This window comes from Epinephelus lanceolatus, chromosome 13 (assembly GCF_041903045.1).
Source record: "Epinephelus lanceolatus isolate andai-2023 chromosome 13, ASM4190304v1, whole genome shotgun sequence".
NCBI lineage: Eukaryota > Metazoa > Chordata > Actinopteri > Perciformes > Serranidae > Epinephelus > Epinephelus lanceolatus.
Window position 1 is genome coordinate 32,822,902 of NC_135746.1, and position 24,589 is coordinate 32,847,490.

At 38.9% G+C, this 24,589-nt stretch overlaps 2 protein-coding genes across 6 annotated transcripts in view; one reads left to right on the plus strand and one right to left on the minus strand.

The window, feature by feature from the left end:
- Positions 1 to 11,394, plus strand: part of LOC117270786 (unconventional myosin-VI) — a 184,796-nt gene extending 173,402 nt beyond the window's left edge. For all 5 annotated transcript variants that reach the window (XM_078174048.1, XM_033648647.2, XM_078174049.1 and 2 more), the window contains 2 exons: positions 5,142 to 5,360; positions 8,979 to 11,394. In XM_078174048.1, the coding sequence (XP_078030174.1) occupies positions 5,142 to 5,360; positions 8,979 to 9,178 (419 nt within the window). In that variant the 3' untranslated portion in view covers positions 9,179 to 11,394. The remainder of the gene's footprint in view (positions 1 to 5,141; positions 5,361 to 8,978) is intronic.
- LOC117270785 (uncharacterized) overlaps positions 10,553 to 24,589 on the minus strand; it is a 54,763-nt gene continuing 40,726 nt past the window's right edge. Inside the window, exons 15-17 of the mRNA XM_033648646.2 lie at positions 23,620 to 23,827; positions 16,407 to 16,489; positions 10,553 to 12,767 (exon numbers count right to left, since the gene is read on the minus strand). Coding sequence (XP_033504537.2) covers positions 16,450 to 16,489; positions 23,620 to 23,827 — 248 coding nt within the window. The 3' untranslated portion in view covers positions 10,553 to 12,767; positions 16,407 to 16,449. The remainder of the gene's footprint in view (positions 12,768 to 16,406; positions 16,490 to 23,619; positions 23,828 to 24,589) is intronic.

Consider the following 24,589-nt stretch of genomic DNA (forward strand, 5'->3'; position numbering starts at 1 on the left):
TTAACCCTAACCCCCCCCCCCCCCCCCCCCCCCCCCCCAACATGGTAGAAGTCTGCTCCTAACTGGGATCACTGTTTGCCTTGGGTTTGTGCTGCTCAGTTTGATGGAAAAGTTTCCCTTTCGGTGGAGGAGGAGGAGGAGGAGGAGGGTGAATGGGTTTCCATGGCAACCGCTGCCTCTATTGAGACGTGTGTGGAAGAGATTATTTGAGTGATTTCGAGGCACAAAGCTGCCGTTTCGTCTTCATGACCAGTGCACCGGGTGCCAGCTCTTGCCCCATTTGTGAGACGCCTCCCAGACGGCTATAACGCTTTGATAAAGAGCCGAGGTGATTCCTGCGAGCTCTTAAGACTGCTGTTATTGATACTCCCACATGGAGGAATTCTCAAGAAAGGAAGCAAGAGAGAGAGAGAGAGAAGGACAGGAGGCGTTCAGGGCTGTTTGCCTGTCTTGTGTTTGGCGGCAGATAGCATCACGTTCACGGGAGCGTGACGGGAGGAAAAAGGCCGCCGCACTCGCTGATTGGAAGAGAAATGTTGTAAAAGGTGTCGTCGTTGAAGCAGCAAGCAGACGCTTCACTCCATTCACTCCTGACTTAATGAAGATTTTAGATACATAACAGCCCATTCAGCCATATGAGACACCCAGTGCTGACTACCAATCTGTGCGTGTACCTGCAGCCGGCACACACTGACGAGGGTCTGTGTGAATTCTGAAGCTTGGGTAGATTAAATCTGCTGATGTTTATGTTTACATTTGGTGAGAAAATTAGCAAATTTAATGCGTCATTCAGAATTCTACTGTCATCTGTTCAGCCTTGTAACAATTGTTGAGACTCCTGAACGCAGTTCTTTAAAGGGTCACTTCACCCAAATCACAGCAACTCATTAAGTCATTCAGTCACTCCTATACTACCACCTCAAAATATATATATATCAATTAATAAATAATGTTTCAGTCTTGTTTGCTCAGGTTTTGATATTGTCAGATTTCTACTGACACCCAAATACAAATGGAGAATTTGGTTGGAGGCTTTGCTAAAAAACTATAATGACACTATCTCAAAACCTCTCACACTGTGTCCTAACAGGATGCGACGCAAGCGAGCATCACTGACGAAATCAGATTGATTGTATTGTTTTCTATTTGACTGTCCTTACTGCCTGCTTACAATGTAGCGGGACGCAGCCCGATGTAGTGCACAATTTTGAGGGAAACTTTTGTCAGACACCATGTTTTTATTTTATTCTTGTTGCTTGTGTTGAAAGCGCTGCAGAAGACGAGAAATGGCTGATTCATGAGGTTGAAATGAGGAGTTATCGATGTGATACCTCCTCATTTCACTACAAAAAGCTAAATAAGTTCATCTGGCTTGAGGGAGGTAGCTAGGGAGTTGAGCGTTTCTCGTTTTAAGTATACGCTACTATTGCGAAAAACTTACAGATATCGTTATCATAGCTACAGTACCATTCTATAACATACCTCCATCTCCATTTTGTAAAACAAGCTAACAGGGAAGTACGTACTCACCCATCTTCTCAGTGGTTACTCTGAGACCACAGCTGATAGGTAAGTGATGGGTTTACATGATGTGACAGAGTTCCATATTAAACAAATCCAGTGTGAACAGAGATTGTCCAATGTAATGTGATGCAGCGTGATAGTCTGCTGCTCGCTTGCTGTTAGGACACAGTGTCACACCAGAAAGTGCCATTTTCATAAAATATTTGTTTGAGGCTTGGCGCCAAAGTGAACACATGTCGAGCTAGTTGGCTAGTATACTGGTGAGTATAAGATAATGAGTTTTTGAAAATTTTGAAAATTTAAACAGGTGAGTTGTATAAAAACTTCACTCACTAACAGTTGTCATGGATGGAGAAATGGATGGATGAAGAGACCAAAACCTGATGTAAACATGTTAAATACTGCTGTAAAGCTGGGAATTAACATGGGGGTTTATGGGGATTAACTCACTTTTAAAGCCAGCCTCAAGTGGCCATTAGAGGAACTGCAGTTTTGGCACTTTGTTGTGTCAGTTCGTTACAAGTGGTAAGTTCTGTTGCTATTAATTTCACATAGTTTTATGAAAAGCAGAAGTATTTGTATTATCAACTCCAAAGTCGTCAATATCTACACAGTATTCCTCTGTTGTGGACCAGTTTATGAAGTTTATGAAGGTAATACGAGCTCATATGGTCTATTAGCTTCCTAGATTTTAGACTCTAAGTTCCCTCAAAGGTCAACACTGTCAAAAGGGTGAGCAAAATTGCGTAGGATTTGTTGCTGAATATTTTATTTTGGCATTTCAAATGCTGGTGTGACCAGACCATGATATTAGGATTTTCATTGTCTTTGGAAAACAGTTCCCAGTGCAAATGTCAGTAAAGTCTGTGGATTAGCCAACGTCACTGGGACACCATAAACACTGTTCTCGCAGAAACAAGCTGCTGTTACGTTTTTCAAAGCATTGCATTACAAACTACCTTGACCATCATTATGACTGATCCAAAACCAATCAAATATGTAACATATTTTTTTCTTTTTACAATTTGGATGAACTTAACCTTTGAAGTTGTAAATACATTTGAGCTCTTTTAGGTAGATTTATCTGTTCATTCATAGCTGAACAGGTATATTAGATGAAGGTGTACAGACTGTGAGGTGAAAACCTTGACTGGCAGAAATAGAATATTATATCGTAATATATTATCAGCAGAGATAAATTTATGAGACACTTGTGCAGACAAAAATACATAAACTGAATCCACAGTCACCTATTTAAGTCTGGAGTGTTGGACAGAGCAGGGTGTGTGTTTTTCAGCTGGTGTTTCTTCCTCACGACGCTGCCACAGTGTGCTGATCTTTATCCGTATGAACGGGTCACGCGTCCCCTTGTTTTCGTCAGCCTTGAAACCTGAATGTAGTTCTCAACCCTTCAATGAGTCACTAAAGGAACTCGGGCACTCTGTAGCAACAAGTCAGGAAGTATGATAAGCAGTAATCAAAAACCTGAGAGTATCCAGCAGGGAGTTGAGTTCAAGTGCCTCTCCCTAGAACAGTTCTCCATTTCTAGCTTTTTCTAAACAGAAACAGGCTGATTTATTTTGTCGGTGAAGTTTTAGGGATTTTATTTTCCCTTTCTAGAAGTTGTGGGTGTGGGGAGGTGCAGTTCTTTTGGAAGGTGGTGTGAGGGCGCCATTTTGTTGGTGATGGTGAAAGGATGTGTTGCTGTGAAAGAGATGGTTGGTTCATGTTTTCAGATGCTGCAAAAAGACTCATTTTAACAAGGTGTTGAAATCTTGGAATCTGTTTTAAAACTGTGTATTTTTAACATGCCTAAAAAGAGTCCTTGTTTTCATCACACAGCTTTAAAAACCTGGAATAAAGACTATGAAATCAGGCCACTTCATTTAACACCTTATTACTTATGAGAAAATCCTTTGAACAAGCTGAGCTGCTTTGGAAACAAGTGATTTTCAATGCAAATTTATTGATTTTAAAACTGAAAACAAGATAAATGGTCTTATTAAAATGAGTGTTTTTGCAGCCTGAGTCTCTTTATCATGTAGCAAAGCTTCCTCAGTCTCTGTAGATCCTTATTTTACGCTCCACTTCGTAGACAGAAATGCAAATAATGCATGATTTATGTTTCACGAGTTTGCAAACCCCTTCATAAACATCTACCGTGCTTGTCTCGCTGATTTCTTCCCTCTGTCATCAGCACTGCTGTGATCTCTGCTGACCCTCCTCTAACAGCAGGACTCACTGACTCAAACATAGAGGGCAGGCAATGGGTTTATCATTCAGTTCTGATCTGAGAACAGCGGAGCAGGGCTTCATGTTTACATGCAGTGAGAAGACATGATCCCAGTCAACAGATGTTTCAACATGCTTGTTCTTTGTTCCATGTTTTTGTTTTTGGTTTTTTTGTGGTGTTTTTTTTTTCCATATAAGCCTTATTCCAGTGCATTCGCCTGTGTATTAACAACTTCAGAATGACTGCCTTTAAAAGCTCTCCTATGTAGGAGTGAGGCTGTAATACTTTACTTTATTAATGCTACGGACAGGTCAGGGTCAAAAGTCTTATATTCCAATGCTGTGAGAAGATGGCGCTCACTAATTAACACGTCATATCTCATTTGAAAGGTTGCCAGGCAACTAGTCAGGTCAAATAACAGGTACTCGACACAGAAAGTGTTTTTTTTTTTCACTTTTGTTTTGTTTTTATGGCATTAAAACAAGGTAAACTATGTTAATCAGTGAGTGTTAGAGGTGTCGGTAGGTGGATTTTGTTACCTTTGTGCAAACCACACTAGATGTTACCTCTTGTTTGAAGTCTGTATGCTTGTTTTTCTATCTGAGGACAAGACTCTGAGTCACCAAAGCCACCAAACTTAATTTTTGAGCATTCTCTTAGTCGTAAATTCTAAATCTTATTAAATGGAGGATTACTCCTTATTAAAAATATCATTACTTTACTATTTTTATTCATAGATTTTTATTTTCTTCATAATATTTAGTCACGCCAGCAGAAAGTGACACACAGGGACACATTTGATATAAGAGTCATGAGCAACAAAATACCCGTACCAATAATAAATATAATCCTCAGCTCAATGTGAAGTGGAAAAAACAAAAATCAAACTTAATTTATCTTGTCTCAGTACAGTATAGAAGAGGTGTGTGAGACTATTCTACATTTTAGGTTGTTGAAATTAGTTTTGGAGATAAGGTTATCTATTAAAATTCTATCTGAAATGATGAAAACTGAAATTTCCAACTATGCTACATAGTAACTGAAAAGCAGCACATCACATTGCTTTTATCGTGCACTGAAAACACTCCTGCAACACTTTATTTTCCTATGAACTTCTTTTGTCTTCTGTGAGGAGGTCAGACTGGCACCTAGTGGAGCTTGTAAAGACAAAACCAGTAGGACAGGTCTTTGGTGGAGGTGCAGTCTCCATGAGTTAATACACAGGCTGATAATCAGGCATAAGGTTGTTGCTAAGTAAATTTTGGCCACCTTTCCCATTAACTGCCCCTGGCTGCATGTAAACATGGTCACTGACTCGTGATTGGTTGCTTATCATCTGTGGAAGACATCCTAACTTTTTTTCTTTGCTTCAACCGATCAACAGCCCAGCAAAACCCAGCCCCGCCAATCCCAGCCCGGCAGTACGAGGTGGCGATGAACCGGCAGCAGCGTTACTTCCGTATCCCGTTCATCCGGCCGGGCGACCAGTACAAAGACCCCCAGAACAAGAAGAAGGGCTGGTGGTACGCTCACTTCGACGGGCCCTGGATCGCCAGGCAGATGGAGCTGCACCCGGATAAACACCCCATTGTGCTGGTGGCAGGTCGGTACAGCAATGAGGTGTGATGAGGGATGGGAGGCTGAGGAGGGACTGAGAGAAAGAAGGAAGAGAAAGAATAAAGCTCTGACTGCTGTTTAGCCAACAGGTACATAGTGGAAGTTATGACAAATTAAGTGGATGAATGACAAAATGAAGGAAGAAAGCAGGAAAAGGACAGAAGGAGAAACAGTGGAAGGGAGGAGGGACTGAAGGAAGCACAGAGTGAGGAAGGGAAGAAGGGAGAGTTCAAGAAGAAGTCGATACTTCAAGAGAAAACAAAAGAAATCAAAAGTGACACTTCATTGGGCGGCTTTAATAAACGCTCAGGAATTTGACTTTGTGATAGTACAGCAGATTCATCATCATCTTATCTGTTCATCTAATTCACTGCCTGATCTTCCACTGCTGGGCAGCTATAAAGGATGTGAGGCTTTTATTTTTTTTAGAGTCCAGTGTTAGACAATGCAAATCATCGATCAGGATTTGTGAACGTTTCCCATGAGGATGGTTGGTTTCAGCTCTTGTCAACTCTCATCAGGACATGATGGTGATAAATGTGCAGCGTTCATGTTACATGACATTTCTTTATATGTAGAGCAAAGAGAGTTTAGGACATCAAGTTTCCAGAGCAATCTATAGTGCAGACAGTTGGACAACCTTCAAAGCAAAAGGAAACCCTCCATTAAGAAATGTTTAACATAAATTAAATGTTGAGATTACAGTTAACATACTATTAGAATCATAATTAATATGACCCTCCCCTGCATATTAGGGTTCAACTTCAAATACATAAAGCACCTTTTAGGGTGTTAACAGTGTTTGTGCCACAACAAGCTATAAAAGCACAGATTGTGCTAAATGACGAGTCAAAACATAACACTAAAACAGAGAACTAGTTTTGTTTACCCATCTGTCTCGGCATATGTGTTGACGAGTTAAAGCTTTCTGACTTGTACCAGCATTTGTCCTGACTTTATTTGACTTGGAGGATTACAGACGTCTGTGGGTTGAGGAATGTTTGTGAGCTCTGTGCTTATTAAACCATGTCGCTGTGTGATTTTTAGAAGTGTCTATCAACAAAAAAGCACATATTGTAGTAAAATATTTTGTTTTTTGGAGCAGCAGTGTTCAAAGGCAGCAGTATGTGGATGACTAACTACCTCATATAGCAGTTGGCAAACACACTGCTGGGACTTGTTATTGCCTGTACTTACTGACTGAATGTAAGTTGCCATTGTTGAGTTCAGGGAATGAAATATTTAGTCTGCTGAAGTTCACTTGTTCCGGCTGCAACACTTTTAATTCAGGATACAGAAAAACAAAGTCCAAAATTCACCACACCAACAGTTTAAAGGAGCACTGTGACTTGGGCTATGGAGACAGTACAACTTTTTCATGCCATTATGTATTCAGGTTGTCCACACATGTATACGTAGAGTCTTCATATTTGGCACAAATGTCCGCTTAGACTCAATGATGAACTGATTAGTTATTGGTGGTCATTGGTCAAAGGACAAGGTCACTGTGACCTTGCATCCATCTCACTCTCATAAACACAATATCTCACGAACAACTTGAGGGAATTTCTTCAAATTTGGCACAAACATTCACTTAGACTCAACAGTGACGTGATTACATTTTGGTGGTCAAAGGTCAAGGTCAGTATGACCTTGCATCTGTCCCCTTTTGTCAACACTATCGCTAAAGAACACATTCAGGGAATTTCTTGATATTTGACACATCCACTTGGACTGAAAAATAAACAGATTAGAATTTTGTGGTCAAAGGTCAAGGTCAGTGTGACCTCACAAAATATGTTTTAGGCTATAAAATTCATGTGCTGATTATGACGAAACTTCACACAAATGTCTAATAGGATAAAATAATAAAGTGATGAAAATTTTATATCCAAAAGGTCAAAGGTCAACTTTACTGTGACATCATAATGTGCTGCATAAAACACTTTTCTGACCATTGTTCAGTGTCATATCTCAGGAACAGGAATATCTCAGGGGAGCCATTTGGTACTGAATCAGTGACTCTAATCTTGGGTGTCCACCTTGAAACTGTGCTGATTGTATAGATCTTCTGTGCTGTTGAGTGTGAAGCATCCATGATTTCACAGACATGGATGTAAACTGTAAGAGAAACGTCTTACTTTTGTCTTTTTTCTACACATTCTTTAAACTTACTACAAAACATTCTGAAAAAATGTTATTGCAAAGTAGGGCATTAAACGTAATAAGCATCATTATAATAAGCCATAATATTACTTTTCACAAAATGATTCACAAAAAAGGCATTACAGCATTTGTAAAAATGTGGTGGTTTGGTAGAGTATGTAAAAAAAAAAAAAAAAAGTCAGTATAATATTTTTTTTAAGAAAAAGTCATAATATAGTAGGTAAAAGAACTCATAGAGACGTGTGTAAAAAAAAAAATCAAAGTGCAGTATGCAAAAAAGTCTTAGTATTTTATGATTTTAAAAAATAAAGTGTGTTATGTAAAAAAAAGTTAGCGTAGTTTGTAAAAAAAGTCATCAAATGGTATGTAGAAAAAAGTCCTGTTATAGAATGTTAGAAATAAATAAATAATGTTAAGTATGCAGAAAAAAGTCAGTTCAGTAGGTAAAAGTCAGTACAGTATGTAGTAAAAAAGTTACAGTATAGTAAACTTAAAAAAAGTCACAGTATAGAATGTAAAAAAGGTCAGTATAGAAGTTCATAGTGTAGCACGTAAAAAAGTCATAGTGTAGTATGTTTAGAAAGATTGTGGTGTAGTATGTAAAAAAAGTCAGAATAATATGTAAAAAAAGGTCATAGTATTATGTAAAAAAAAAAAAAAGTTCATAATATAGTATATTAAAAAAAAGTCATAGTATAGTATGTAAAAAAGGTCATAGTATAGTATGTAAAAAAAAAGTCATAGTATAGTATGTTAAAAAAGGTCATGGTTTAGAATGTAAAAAAAAGGTCATAGTATAGTATATTAAAAGAAGCCATAGTATAGTATGTTAAAAAAAAGGGTCATGGTATAGAATGTAAAAAATACTCAGTATATTAAAAAAGTCATAGTATAGTATCTTAAAAAAGGTCATGGTATAGAATGTAAAAAATGTTTAGTATGTAAAAAAAGGTCATAGTATAGTATGTAAAAAAATGTCAGTATAGTATGTATAAAAATAGGTCATAGTATAGTATGAAAAAAAAGGTCATAGTATAGTATGCTAAAAAAGGTCATGGTATAGTATGTTAAAAAAAAGGTTATAGTATAGTATGTAAAAAAAATGTATATAATATGTAAAAAATATTTATTCTGAGGAAAAAAATAGTCATCATAGTATAGTTTGTTTAAAAGGTCATGGTATAGTATGTAGAAAAAGTCAGTGTAGTATGTCAAATATAGTCATAGTAAAGTATATAGAAAAAGTCACTATAATAGGAACATGGTGGTATATTTGGTATTTATGGGATTGTCCAAAATATGTCACTTCTTTTTACAGAGAGGGAAGTTCGACTTAATATTTTATGGAAGAGTTAAACTGGCATTTTCAAGGCCTCTTTAATTAAATATGAAATAACATGACATCTGCATGTTGCTGAAGCATATTTTCATGTTACAGGAAAGGACGACATGGAGATGTGTGAGCTGAGCCTGGAGGAGACGGGTCTGTCGAGGAAGAGAGGAGCCGAGATCCTCCCCAGGCAGTTTGAGGAGATCTGGGAGCGCTGCGGTGGGATCCAGTACCTCCGCAGCGCCATCGAGAGCCGGCAGGCGCGCCCCACCTACGCCACAGCGATGCTACAGAGCATGTTCAAGTGACGGGGCCCAGGGATGGGGGCTTCTCACTGCAAACAAAGGGACAAATGCACCAGCTACCTAACACAGATGGTGTCTGAGCGTACTACACCAGGTTCTGACTGCGGGGCATTCACGTGAACAGTGATTTCTCTCAACTGTCCTTTTGTTTCTTTTCTGTTGTTGTTTTTGTTCTTGCTGGCTTTCAGTTCCTCGAAGGGGGGAAGGGGACGAGGGCAGGAAGCCTTGCATTGAACCCTATGCAGAAAAATCATACTAAATTATCACATCCAGTTGTTTTCCAAGGAATTCTGTTCTCTGTAACATTTCTGCAAGTCTAACTACGAGGCCTTAATACTACTTTAACAGGGTTTAAAAGCCAGAAGTAGGACTTTCTGTTTCATTTAAAGCTGCCTCCCCAAACAAGAAAACTTAATTCCTCTGTAATTATGCATTCATGATCATTACACTGAAGTCTCACTGGTGTGTCGCTTCCATCTTAACAGCTAGCTGGTGATCCCTCTCTGACTTAAACCCTGCTGTTTACATTGTCTTCATGTGGTTTTTACAGGGCGAACAACACTTGCACAAGGAGCTGTCAGCGCTCACCGTGAGGCAGTGCTGCATGAGTGACTGCACTCAGAATTAAGTCAAATATTTGCTAATACTTACTTTTTTATTTACCTTTTGTCTTTCCGACCGAATGTAACTTGAGACCTCGTTGATTTGTTCATGTAGTGATTCCTCTTTTCTTCTCAGTATGTGTGATTTAATGTGTAAAGCTAATGACAAAGGTCCAAAAAATGCTTGACTTTGAGACCAAACATGGCTATAAACTTTAAGCCCATGCTGTTTTTTTTTTTTTTTTGGTCAGAGCAGTAATTCAGCTCCAAGATTAGTTTTTTTCTCTGCGTTTATTAAGCAAAGCAGAAAATGTGAAATAATTATGCAACTCCTCGCGGGCTGTTTGATACCAGATCAGCGCTGCAAATACCATCCCATCTTTTAGTTTTCAAATTTGATATTTTTACATGAGGAAACATAATTAGCCAATGCAGTGATTCCCAAGGCAGTTTTACATGTTCATTGACATTAATTGATAAAATCACTACATCTGGCTCTGTGTTTAAAAATATCATTTGATTCCAGACATGTTTAAAAAAAATCTCATGTACGATTGGACATTTTTCTGCCGTGTGAGAAGCTATTGAGCATGTCATTAACTCTGTATGATGCACTGGTACTCAGCCTTGAACTGGAACTTTCATTCAACACTGAATATTTTCTATACTCCCAACGGTGATATTCCAACTGGAATGCAAAAGTTTATTTTTGAAAGAACAGTTTCTACTTCAGTGGCTCGAGCACGAGAAGCAATAAATCACGCAGACTAAGCTAAGGGGGGAAAAAACAACAACAAAAAAACCAAGCCTCCTTTGACGGGTATATAAACCATTTAAAGACAATCTGCTGTGACGTTACACCTGTATACACCTGAGGTTGCCAAGTTTGTTTCTGAGCTTTCTATTCCCTTTGACGTTCCTCTCTGCACAGCAAAACGGTGACTTAGAATGTCTGAAAGCATGAAGATCTGTCTTGTTGCAAAGTGGCTGATCCTTTTAGAAATGGCATTAACAAGCAGGAAAGCTGGCTCGAAAGCAACTAGACTACAAGTAACTCTTAATAATAGATTTCAGTAACTCTAGTTGTCATGGAAACAACACAGGTGTAAGTCAATTGACTAATAAGACTTTCTGACCAACAATTTAGGCTTTCCAAAACAGAAATGTACATTTTACCTGTTATCCTATTTCCTACTTCTGTCTGATGTGACCTGTAACATCAAATACATGTAGTAAAAGGACTGAACAAACAATTTACATTTAAATTGGATCAGTTCAGGTTGAGACAGAGACAGAAAATGCATGTAAACAAATAAATGCCTTCAGGACGCATGGAAAACCAGGTTAGACGAGGTGTTTTCTTGTCTGTTAATGCTGTTTAAAGGGGCCCACATTTTGAGCTTTGCCCATGATTATGACCTTAGTAGTGGTTTTAACATCTGAGTGATGACCTCAAAATATTTCCTCAAATGTACAAGAAAATGTCCTGCACCTGCTTCCATCTGTTTCTCTCCACACACAACAATCATTCCTCGGGAAGCACTGCCTTCGTCCACTGTCACTTTTCTAATGCTGATCTCTCTAACAGACGAATAAAAGCATTCCATGTTTCACTCACCTCTCTGCTCGTTCTTTCACTTCAGTTTGCTGTCATGATGTTGCTGTCAAACAAACCTTGAATATCAGCTGAATGTGTTTTTAAAAAAATGAAGAAAGTAGGGTTTCTTATTCAGCACAGTTTGTATTTTCAACTATTAAAATGTAAAACCCAACATTTAGATGACAAACATTTAAAATAAGAAAAGTTCAAGTTACAGTTTGGTGTGTTTTCCCCCAGAAAGCAGCAATCAGTAGATCTGTTTTGTCCATTTACATGAACTGTACATAACAAAAAGGTGATCATGTTACACACCCCCCCCCCACCCCCACAAAAAAAAGCATCAGAACGTTAACTTGGTCACTGTGAGCATGTTGGCATGTTAGCATTTACCTTAGTACAGCCCCAGTCCATAGGATCCCAATTCTGCTTTTGCTGTAGATCACTGGCTCCCAATCCAGGGATTCAGGGGCCGCCCAAGGTGTCCCAAAATGACCCCAAAAGGAGTTACATGAGGATGTATTGGACAACAGCATAGAAAGAAAACTCACCTTTTTCTAGTCTTTGTTTTTTTTTTTCATTAGAAACACTGGGTACTGCACTTTGACCTCATTGGGCTTCTAAAAATCCTTCAGATCAAACAATCTGAGAGATAATTCACCTTTTGATTGAAGTGTTAAAAATTTAGCTATCACCTTGGAACTACAACCAGCTTCAAGTATCGCTTGATTTTAAAAAGGGTCATTACCTAAAAAGAAGGTTGGAAACCATGGGATGGCCAGTAAATCACCTGCAATCTCCTATTTGTCACTACTGAAACTTGTCCACAGTGATCCTGATCTTCATTCCAAGCTTATGAGGTTCAGGTTTACAACAGGGTCATGAATGTTTGTATTAAGCTGTGAAATGATGTGGGCATCCATTATTGAAGGTCTTTACAGTGTTAATTGATCTAAACAAATACAAAAATACAGATCCCTGGTCCGAGGTTCCTTTTTTTTGTTTCCAAATATAAGAGCTTTTCACAGCAGATCCTGTGTATTCTTAAACTATTTACTACACAAACACAAACAGAGTCAGCTGATGTGTGCAAAAATAGTCCAGGGTGATCAATATCCACCCTATTGATGCTGCAGAGTCGTGTGCTGACCTCCTTCTTGTCATCCTGCTGCTCGTGGCTGCAGACGACGGCCATCTGACAGTATTCCACAGTGGCTTTAATGTCTGTTTACCCTGAAAGGAGATCATCCTCTGATATGAAGCTCGAAGCTCTGCAGAGTTTGGAGGCGAACAGTTTGTCATGAAGCTCTTCAGCTCTGTATTGTCATTGATTTTTAACTGTGAGGCCGCAATGAGTCTGGAGGTCCTACTGCCAAGTCCTGTTTCATCAAGTCTGCAGGGGAAAAACATACAATGTTTAAGGGGCACTCCACCAGTTAAACATGTCAACGACAGTTAATTAGCCATGGGGACAGATATATGACAGAAGAGTCAGGCACAGAATTTCATAGAGGATGTCATATTATTGTATGGCATAAAAAAGTCATAATATAGTATGCCATTAAAAACGTCATTGTATAGTATGCCATAAAGAACTAATAAATATGTCACAGTATTGTATGTCATAAAAAAAGTCATAGCACAGTATGCCATTAAAAAGTAATTCTATAGTATGACATACAATGTCAAAGTATTGGATGTTATAAAAAGTCATAGTACAGTATAGTTTGCCAATTAAAAAAGTCATAGTATGTCATAAAAAATCAAAGTATAGTTTGCCATTCAAAAGTCAGAAAGAATCATAATATAGTACACCATTACAAAAATTCATAGTATAGTATGCAATTTAAAAGTCATAAAAGAGTCATAGTATTGTACACCATTATAAAAAGTCATAGTAGTAAGCCATAAAAAAAGTCACAGTATTGTGTGTCATAAAGTCATAAAATAGTATGCCATAAAAAAGTCATAGTATAGTATGCCATTAAATTGTTATAGTATGTCATAAAAAAGTCATAAAATAGTATGCCACTAAAAAAGTCATAATATAATATGTTTTAAAAAGTCAAAGTATTGTATGTCATTAATGAGTTAACAGTATAGTATGTCATGAAAAAACAGTAATAAAAAAGTCACCATATTGTATGTCCTAAAAAAATCACAGCATTGTATGTCATAAAAAAGTCATAGTATATTACACCATTACAAAACGTCATAGTATAGTATGTCATTAAAAAAGTCTGGGTATAAAATGATTTTAAAAGTCACAGCATAGTATGCCATTAGAAAGGTCATAGTATAGTAGGCCATAAAAAAAGTCATAGTATGGTATGTCATAAAAAAGTCATAGTATAGTACACCATTACAAAACATCATAGTATAGTATGTCATTAAAATAGTCATAGTATATAATGTCGAAAAAAGTCATAATATAGTATTTCATACAAAAGTCATAAAAATGTCACAGTATTGTATGCCATTCAAAAGTAAGAAAAAGAGTCATATGTCATAAAAAGTCATAGTATTGTATGTCATAAAAAAGTCATAGTATATTATGTCTCTCCTGTTTTAGCTTCTCTGCACTGGCTCCCTGTAAAATCCAGAATTGAATTTAAAATCCTACTGTTAAGCTCTAAATGGTCAAGCTCCCTCATATCTTAGAGAGCTCATAGTGCCATATTATCCCACCAGAACACTGCGCTCTGAGAACGCAGGGTTACTCGTGGTCCCTAAAGTCTCCAAAAGTAGATCAGGAGCTAGAGCCTTCAGCTATCAGGCTCCTCTCCTGTGGAATCATCTTCCTGTTACGGTCCGGGAGGCAGACACCGTCTCCACATTTAAGACTAGACTTAAGACTTTCCTCTTTGATAAAGCTTATAGTTAGGGCTGGCTCAGGCTTGCCTTGTACCAGCCCCTAGTTAGGCAGACTTAGGCCTAGTCTGCCGGAGGACCCCCCTATAATACACCGGGCACCTTCTCTCTCTCTCTCTCTCTCTCTCTCTCTCTCTCTCTCTCTCTCGTGTCTTGTTACTGCATCTTGCTAACTCGGCCATACTGCGTGTCACTAACTCGGCTTCTTCTCCGGAGCCTTTGTGCTCCACTGTCTCTCAGGTTAACTCATATTGCAGCGGTGCCTGGACAGTGTGACGTGTGTGGTTGTGCTGCTGCCGTGGTCCTGCCAGATGCCTCCTGCTGCTGCTGCTGCCATCATTAGTCATTAGTCATACTTCTACTGTTATTATACACATATGATTACTGTCACATATGTACACTATCAGATATTAATATATATATATACTTTCAACATATTGTACCACAACAGCCATAATTATAATTATAATATTATTGCTTTCATTAATGTTGTTATAAGTTACTGTCATTACCGTCTGTCCTGCATCTCTCTGTCTCTCTTTCTCTCTCATTGTGTCATACGGATTACTGTTAATTTATCATGTTGATCTGTTCTGTACGACATCTATTGCACGTCTGTCCATCCTGGAAGAGGGATCCCTCCTCAGTTGCTCTTCCTGAGGTTTTTTTTCCCCGTTAAAGGGGTTTTTTTGGGGGGGGGAGTTTTTCCTTATCCGCTGTTAGGGTCCAAAGGACAGAGGGATGTTGTATGCTGTAAAGCCCTGTGAGGCAAACTGTGATTTGTGATATTGGGCTTTATAAATAAAATTGATTGATTGATTGATTGATTGATTGAGTCTTAAAAAGTCAAAGTATTGTATGTCATAAATAAGTCATAGTATAGTACACCATTACAAAATGTCATAATATAATACAACATTAAAAGTCATAGTATATGCCTTAAAACGTCAAAGTATAGTTTGTCATAAAAAGTCATTAATACAGTCAATGTATTGTATGTCATAAAAAAGTCATAGTATGGTATGTCATAAAAAAGTCATAAAAATAAAAGTCTTAGAAATGAGTGCCATAAGTGCGTGATAAATAAGAGGTATGGATGCTTGAATAGCCACAGCCGCGCATAGCAGTCAGTCATAATGACAGCAGCTCTGGTTCTGTTGGAGAACCTCACCCATGCGACACTGTCAGTAAAAATGCTTGTCTTTGCTATTCTTGTCATTGACGGATCCAATGAGTGGTGGATCAGGCACAACCATTCATATTCAGAATTACCTGTAGGAGTGAAAATGTTCTTTGTGTCTTGTAGCTTCTCATTACACTCCAAGTTCCTGAACTGTGTTGAATAACAAATGTCTATGATCAACTGACCTACAGTGCACTGACTAAATGATTAGAGGTTACAATAGCTTTTAACTCTAGCAATTAATTGGAATTAATTAAGTAGAAGTGCACCAATTTGCTATAATTAGTGCCAAATTACATGGTGCTTTCCAGGAAGTCACAGACCTGTAAAATAAAGTGTTACTGATGTTCATTTTCTTGTAAATGTGGATCTAAACTGCTGCGTTCACCCCTCAAACTGCTCCAGTGATTTCTTTTACAGTGTTCACCACTTCAGCTGTAATTTTCATGGGGTCAATTTCTTAAGCCAACAGAGCAGAGAGGACAAAGATAAGATGCTGGTGTTTAAGGTGGACAGCCTGTGTGGCTACTACAAGAAAAATAAAAGAGAATCACGAAGGAGCAGACCAATCAACCCGAGGTAAGACGTGGACTCAGAACAAATCCCTGCGCTTCTGCAACAAAACAGTCTTGACATTCAGTCCTCCTCCATCCTTTGGGAGGTTTAATTAGTCACTGTTCAGCTCTGCGTCTGCTTAAATACACAGCAGCTCTAAACCACTTTGGGTTCAGACTGGCGGGAAGGATTACAGCCCGGTGAGGTAATGGCGTGCACAAGTATTTGTTTTTAGGTTTGGATTTAATCTCACACTGTGGGATTTTCTCTGCATCATCAGGTAACACTATCACCTGATTCAGCGCTAATTTATACACTGAAACTTTGCCGAGCATGCATGATCTTTGTTACAGCAGTAACACATGATTGCACATGTGGGACTTCACCAGAACAACCTTGCTCCCGGCAACAAGCCCCTCTTACCTTTTGTAGTATTCTCAGGTGATGTCCAATCCGATATTTTTTCTTAACTGGCCAGGCCTGGGAGAGAGTAGCTGTCTTTGTATCTATAAAAAGAGAAAAATGAGCCAGGTGTGAAAATGAAACTGCAGCTGCAGCAACTCTGCTCATGTGCTGAGGCGAGACTCCGCCTTGAAACTCTTCTAGTCTTTGTGTCTAGAAAAGAGATTCATAGAGAAGATATCACAGTGGACCTGCACATTCTCCAAATGTGTTTAAAGAAAGAGCAAATCATCACTGAACTAGAGTAGAAGATATATTCAGCTGATGTTGATGTCAAAGTACATTTGATGCTATCTTGAGATAACTTATGTTTATTGCTATGGTTTTTATGTCAGAGCCTGTTGTGGAGATTAAAATATGATCACTGTTCCCATCTGATTCTTAGGTTTTCTAGTCAGATTTATCTGTACATAATGAAGCAGTCAGTTCTGCACCACTGGAAAACAAGCAGACGTTCAGCTCCTCAGACACATTCAACATCTTTATTTGACACTGGGGGATATTTTTTTGTATCCTGCTTTAAATTTGTAACAAAACAAGCAGGTGATCACACTTAGTGTCTTTCTGTTGGACATTTTGACATATACTGAAACCCACATATCATATCAGATCACAGGATGTAATTCCAGTCAGCACTGTGTGTGGTGATTCCTTCCTCTGCAGCACAAGTGAGGATGTGATTATATTTCTGTAACAACTTAAACTGGCAGCCATATTCACAAAGCACTTTAAGAGCTAAAAGTAGCTACAAGCTGGTAGAGTTAGAAGAGTAGTAAATTGGTCTGAGAGTAACGCCTGGGCTACACTGCCTGCATGAGCAGCGCGTAACAGCTACTTTACTGAACTGCTGTGCTGCATACAATGTTAACACTGACAGCGCTGCTGCTGCGGTACTGATATGAGTACTGTATTTCTACAATTAAGAGCTGGTTCTCCACTAATTTATGGAGCCATGTAAACCACTGCATTGTCAGTAACAGGTCCTGCACATATTTCACAATAAAAAGCCTTGTGTTAATAAACAAGGGGGTTCTGTCCGTATTAACATTGTCAGAGGGCTTTTATTTTGAAATGGAAACAGGAAGTGTTGAGTTAAAGAGAATTATATGTTTTGTTGTCTGTAACAGAAATAGACATTGAAACTGTGGTGAAATGTGGTACAATGTCAGAATTCATTCATTTTCCATAACCGCTTATCCTGTTGGGGGTCACGGGGGGGGGGGCTGGAGCCTATCCCAACTGACACTGGACAAGAGGTGGGTACACTCTGGACAGGTCACCAGACTATCGCAGCCTTTGGATTGTGGGAGGAAGCTGGAGCACCCGGAGAAAACCCACGCTGACATGGGGAGAACATGCAAACTCCGCACAGAAGGGCTCCCCCACCCTGGGATTTGAACCAGGAACTCTCTTGCTGTGAGGAACAATACCAACCATGCTGCCACTATGTCAACATGTTTATCAAAAGACCATTTTCACAGTTTTTGATGAAAAACGCACATCATGCAGGAAAAAAAGCCAAGACTCCTATTCTCTAGATTTTTCCATAGCAGAGAAGCAGTAAGGCAGTGTCTCAGCAGCTCTGCTCATGTGGGCAGTGTGGTTGTTCTAACCTGTTAACATAAAAACAAAATACAAGAGGTTCTGCAACGCACATGCAATGCTTACATAGACCGTGAGGCCCAGGCGTAATTCACAGAGAACTTTAGGGATAAAACTAGCGTCTGTCCATCCTTTGTCCCACTACCTTCTGCAAGTCAGAAAAATTTCTCGCTCAGCATTTCCTTCCTTTTTCTTTCTTTCTGAAAACAAAAAAGAAATCAGCTCCACTTCAGCGCTCGCTGAAACAAACTGAAACTTTTGCAAGTTGAACAATTACTCTGTAAGCACAGAAAAAAACTACAGCTCCCACGTAAATTTAGGAGAAGCAAAATGAGATCTCATCGTCACTTGATTTTGTCTGCTAACAGAATGTACTCCAAAGTCAACTGAGCCAACTCTTCCATAGTACAGCAGCTCATGGAACTGTGAGGTTTGGCTAGAAAAGGTCTAGGGGCTTATGGAAAATGATGTTCATTAAAAGCTGGAAAAAAGGTCATGATATAAACATATTTAACCCTGTAAGACCCAGATATAGAAAAAAATGAGCAAATTTTTTTTTGACCTCTCAGATATTGTTTTAGGAGGCCTCTGATGTAGTGAGCATACATACCTACATCCATACATACCTACATATGTACATATGTACATACATACACTGTCAGATCATACAGACAGCTCTGAATATATAGTGAAGCTGGAATATTAACTGTAGCCAAAATAATCATCCTTAAACCTTAAATCCAGAAAACCCAGCAGAAACTTAACAAATTCCATGTTAGTCTGACATATAAAAATACAAATTTGTATTAATATAAGATGGTAAAAATAGTGACGTCACCTTTACGATACAATAAACAATAGTCTGGGCTTTTGAAAGGATACATTATCTCACAAACTGCATCAGACACATCCCTCTGTGATGCATGACAAACACTTGCAGCAAATATATAACAAGGATTACCACCTGATAACACCTACTGGTCATACAGAAACATTAAGCCTGCCAGTAAACTCTATTTACTCCGTAGACACTCTTTGAATCCAGTGTTGCACCCACACACAGCCAACAAGAAATCGGTTTATTACGCAAACACTAACCTGGGCGGGAATCCAACCAAAACAAATCTTGGTAGGTAGGCCAGGTAAGTGTGTGGCTGCAGGACAAAAGCATGACCTGGAGTACCAGAGGCACATGGAGAGCAAGGTGCAGAACAAAACCTAATCAACTGTAATTTGGACATAAAGAATCTTCGTGGTCCCCCCTCAGTGTTTTTCCAGTATTTTTTTTGATTAACAAGGCTTTATCTCACACAGAAATGATTTCTTACTTCTTCCACTGGCTCTATGAGTTGTCAAGCAGCCAAATAAGATTACAAGGAATGTGCAGCTCTGCAGTATTAACCTTATGGATTCTGCTCAGTGTTTACTGCTGTTTTCTGCCTCTCTGTCCTGTTGTTGTCCGGTCTGGACACAGGATTAGACCAAACAGGGTTCAGTGTTAATGACAGGTGGCAAATCCAAGTCGACTGCATCCCCCGAGAACCCCTTCAATCCCCCAGACCAGACAGAAAAGCTGCTGCTACCTTAGATGAGAGGAAGCCAACTTTAGCTTTTCTGCCGATTGTACACGTAGAAGTGAATCAATTATCCACATGGAACAAAACCAGAGGGTCCAGTTTGAAGAAAAAATACCTCTGTATTCAACTCCTCCACCAGTGTACACACACACACACACACACACACACAAATTGTATTGACTAAATGTCAGAAAATTAAATGTCTCACATTGCTTCAGGTGATTTCCAATCATCACCATGCAAAGAATCCACTCTTGTCATGTGCAGCCACCAGCATACTAACCTGCTCTGTCCAGTTTAATTGTACAAAATGTGCAAAAGATGTGTCATTTTATTTTATAATGACCAAACACAGATGTACGTTGCTGTACCTATGATAAATAATTATCGTTTATTTTCTTTATGAACTCAGTTTGTCATTCAGATGAATCTTCTGGGATAAACCCTTGAAAAATATAAAATATATGGACAAAAATGACTTTCTCACTGTCAAAATAACTAAAATATCTCAACAAAATTTAAGCCAGATTGAAAAAATGTTGTTGGAGTCATCACTGTTGCTGGAGGGAGATTCAAATGATGATGATTTACAGGAGTGACCTTTCCTAAAGCACCATCATGAGACAACATCCACATTAAACAGGCAACAAGAATGAACTGTCAAGATTTGAATGACACCATAACCTTTCGGAAAGTGTCACACCCAAGCCAAAACTTCTGTCTAAACAATAACTCAATAATGTAATCTGGGAAACTTCTGGGCAGATTCCGTTTAAAGCTGCTGTCCGTATTTATAGTTCTCAAAGGACCACCACCTCTATCTATCTACTATCACTGATGCAAGTGAAAACATTGATACATATCATCATCTTTGGGATAGGCCTTTATTTTGAAATTTCCATGGCATGTCTGTGTCTCCGTTCCCGTCCAAGTGCACCTCTTTCCTAAAATTTAAAACAGTGCTAGCAGCCTAGTGCCAGACAGACAATGGTTAGCAGCCAACAAAGAGACCATGAGGATATTTACTCATATCATCTACTGAAGGCCCCAGAATTTAATGAACCAAAATTGTATTGTGGCAGACTTTGTGATATTAGCAAATATTGTATCTTTGTGCAAAGAACATATATACTGTATTGTGATGATCCCTATTGTTATAGATTATGATAAGACTTAATTGATCCCTGGGGAGAATTTCACAAGCTACACAATAATATAAGAAGTAATTAAAATGAGCGCCACCTTTACCAGCTGCAACATTAAAAGTGATAACCACATTAACGCCTCAATAATTATAATCCAATAATATGATATTTTGAAATGAGCCATTCTGTATTATGAATACTTTTAATTTTGGTACTATAATTAAATTCTGATGCTAACAATGTTGTATGTTTATTGAAATAAAATTGTAAATGCAAGACTTTTACTAGTAACAGAGTTTTTCTCCATTGTGGTATTATTACTTCTACCTAAGTAAAAGATAGGAGCACCTCTTCCACCACTGGATGTTGCTGTATTGGAGCTCACAGAGGTGTTCATGTAGTTTCAGTAATATCTCAATGCTGACCAGAGGCTAAACAGAAATTCAGAAAATGAAATTCCTTTTGTCTGAGGGTACAACATGCCTGATAAAGATAATAGGAATGTAACCTCAGAATATCTTTGCAAAAGTTCAGATGATGCAAGATTACTGTTTCAATAGAAAACTCTCCAAGGTGCTCTGTGTCAGCAGCCGAAGTGCTAAAGTCTAACAGGGTTGAAATTAGATTTTTCTGGCAGTAGAAAGGCAGCGACTGTGAGCTGCTAGTTAATAAAAGAAACACCTTCTAGCCATTAAAAATCAACTTAGCATTGATTTACAGTGGAGAGGGATGGATTCAAGAGACAGGTTAGTCTGTATGTGAGTGTAAACACAGGAGACAAACAGAAGACAGAGAAAAGGACAAAGAGAGTACATGCAAGTGCACCACCAATTCCATATTACATAAAACTAGTTTATTTCTGTGCAGAACTCTGTGTTCAACTGAACTCACAGCTAAATTTAAAGTAAACAAAAAGGCACATATGAACATGAAAACAGGCCCCTTTTACACTGCCTGTTCGTGGCGGAAATATCATGCTGCTATTATGCCTCACAGTTCTGTATAACAGGTAAGGCTGCAGAAAGGGGGGACAGAGTTGTCTCACCTCTGAGTCAGGAACGGAGGTAGTAACAGCGCCAAAACTGTATCTGTATAAACGTGACAGTTGGCAGGATGAGATAATGGCGGCACGAGTGTGAGATTTTGATGATGTGTTATGCGTGCAATACACTGCGGGAGATTTAAAAAGTAGCTTGTAGTAGTTAGTGGTTAACTCAAAGAAGAACAGTGGTCAAAAATGTCTGCAAATTGGGAAAACAATGATTTCCAGGAGTTGCTTCCCCTCTGAGCAGTGTCATATGGTATTACTACTACTGATATGTTGCATGTGATGCCTGTCATGCCTGTCACGAATGTGCAGCCTTTGTGTACAAAGGGGTACATATTGACGCCACCTGAGGCAAAGACGTGTCCTTCATGTCAGTGTTTCAACGTGTGCAATAACTTAATGGTTATTCTAAAGCTGTGAGTCCACTTCAGGGCTGCAACCAGCTATCATTTGTCTATTTATGTATCACTAATGAACCTGCTAATTATTTTGTCAATTAATCATTTCAGAGACAGAGTAACACCTTGTTGGTTTTGGTCTATTCATGGGATTTGCTTACGCGAGGAAAAAAGATGACATAGAATAAAAGTAGCCTAATCCTAGGCACTTTCAAACAGCATTACTAACTATCAGGTGTTGGCTGTCAGCTAAACTTATAACAGTGTCAGTCACAGTTTTAGAAATGCTGCAGCTTCCCATAAGGCAGTTTATTAACAGTCCAGGCAATAACTCCTAGTTCAGTTAAAGTGTCACAATTTAATAAAATCTCAGGAGGACCAAAAGATCTGCGTGTGAACTGACACACAGTTAATGAACCATGGTACTAATTAAGCTTTTGAGCAATATGAGCTTTTGATGAATGGGCCGATATTTTTTAAATGTGGATAGTCTTTTAACTTTGCTGCTGACGCCTGGCATACGACAAAAACCTTTGAATTTCTCAGCTTTTCATTGGAGCTCACCACACTTCTAGAGCAAAATTAAACAACTTGATCCATTATGTGCTGGCTTCAGGTTACTGTCATTAAATACTAGCCGAATATTGTTCTGTTTTGGTAGTGTACAGAATACTGTACGTCATTTGGCTGGTTCTATCTAGTGAAATTCAAAGTTAAAGAAAAGAACTGTTTAGAATCCTTGTGTAATGATTGTGACCCTTCAAAAAAAAAATCACTGAACAACAATATCTGTTGGAGAGAGAAAAAAAAACACATTTTATGCAGGCAGATTAGTTTCAATAATATGAGAAGCTCCATCAGAAAAAATGATTTATGTCTCTTTAGCTGCTAAATGCTCCACTATATGTAATCGCTAGTTGCTAAGTGTGTCCATCTGCTATTTGCTGCTGAGCAGGTAGTATACTGTGGCTTTATCAGGACTTGTTTGCTGTAAACGGCTCAGAGGGTAATGAGAGCCTTGAGACTAAATCAAATCAGTAACTTTCTGTGTTGTAAAACCAAAACTGTGGTGAAAGATGCTAACATGCTTGGTAGGGCTGAGGGTGACTTCTCTGTGGGTTCATCACCTTTCACATGACATGCCATCATTTGTCCACATAAAAATATTGATTAATGCGGCTTTCATGTGGATCTTGATGGAGGCTAAAGTAAACCTTTTGTTGCCTATTATGATTCATACTCAATTTATATTATTGGTTTTACAGCAGCCCAAAAATGAATTTTTTACCCTCTAATCAGCTCTGATTGCAGGTGACTATTTTGCTGTGGCTGTTGGTGGAGCAACCTTATGTCATAACGAATGTAAACCTAGCATCCTAACAAGCCCTGTGCGTGCTTATTTACCTGCACACAGCTCCGTGTCCAGGGAGTATGTGACAGTCCCCTCCTTGGCAGTAGTCAGGCTGCAGAACACACAGACTCTGACAGGGCAGACCATCCACCGACAGGAAGCCTGGTTCACACAGACACTGAGCCTCCCTCGTCCGGCTGTTCACCACGCAGCGAGCAAACTCATCACAGGCCTGGAACTTGCAGGGGTCCGCCTGATCAGCTGCGAGAAGAGGAAGAAAACATTAGTATTCATGAAGTGTGTGTCTGCTCCTCCCTCTAACCACCCTCCTCTCTCCAGGAGGTGCTGAGGAGTGTTTGATTTTAATGAGATCCTCAGCTTCTGGTCTGCATTGAAATGTAAGATTTAGCCTCTGGCGTGGACGGCTTCCGAGACTAAACGTCAGATAAACTCCAGGGAAATTAGCATGTGTGGAGGGTTTCATGGATGAAATATATACAATGTGATGCCACAATGCGTGGTCAGTATATATCTGTCTAACTGTAAAACATACATACAGTACATCCAGATGTATGCATGAATATGTATATTGTATGTCATTGCCTCCGTTTGTGTTAATGAATACGAGCAGGCAGTCACGGAACAAGCAATAAAATCAATGTGGACTCACAACTACAGGTCTACCCAGACCCAAGGACTCGAGACTTGACCCTGGACTTATATAGGTTTGGGTTTCATGTTTTATTATGGTCAATAGGGCTGGGTCAGGTCCCAATCAATTAGTGACATACCCGAGAGGAGGCGAAACGACTCGAGATCAGCACTGATCATGTGAGAAATAGTAAGTTCAGTGTGTGTAACTTGCATGACAATCAAACTGACTTAGGATCAGATTGCAAGAGCTAAAGCAAGGTGAAAAAATTTGTTGGAGGCCGAGCGGAGAAAAGACGGATAACCCAAAAACATTCACAACTTGGATACATTTTGAACTTTTTCCACTGGTGGGAGTTACAATAGTCCACA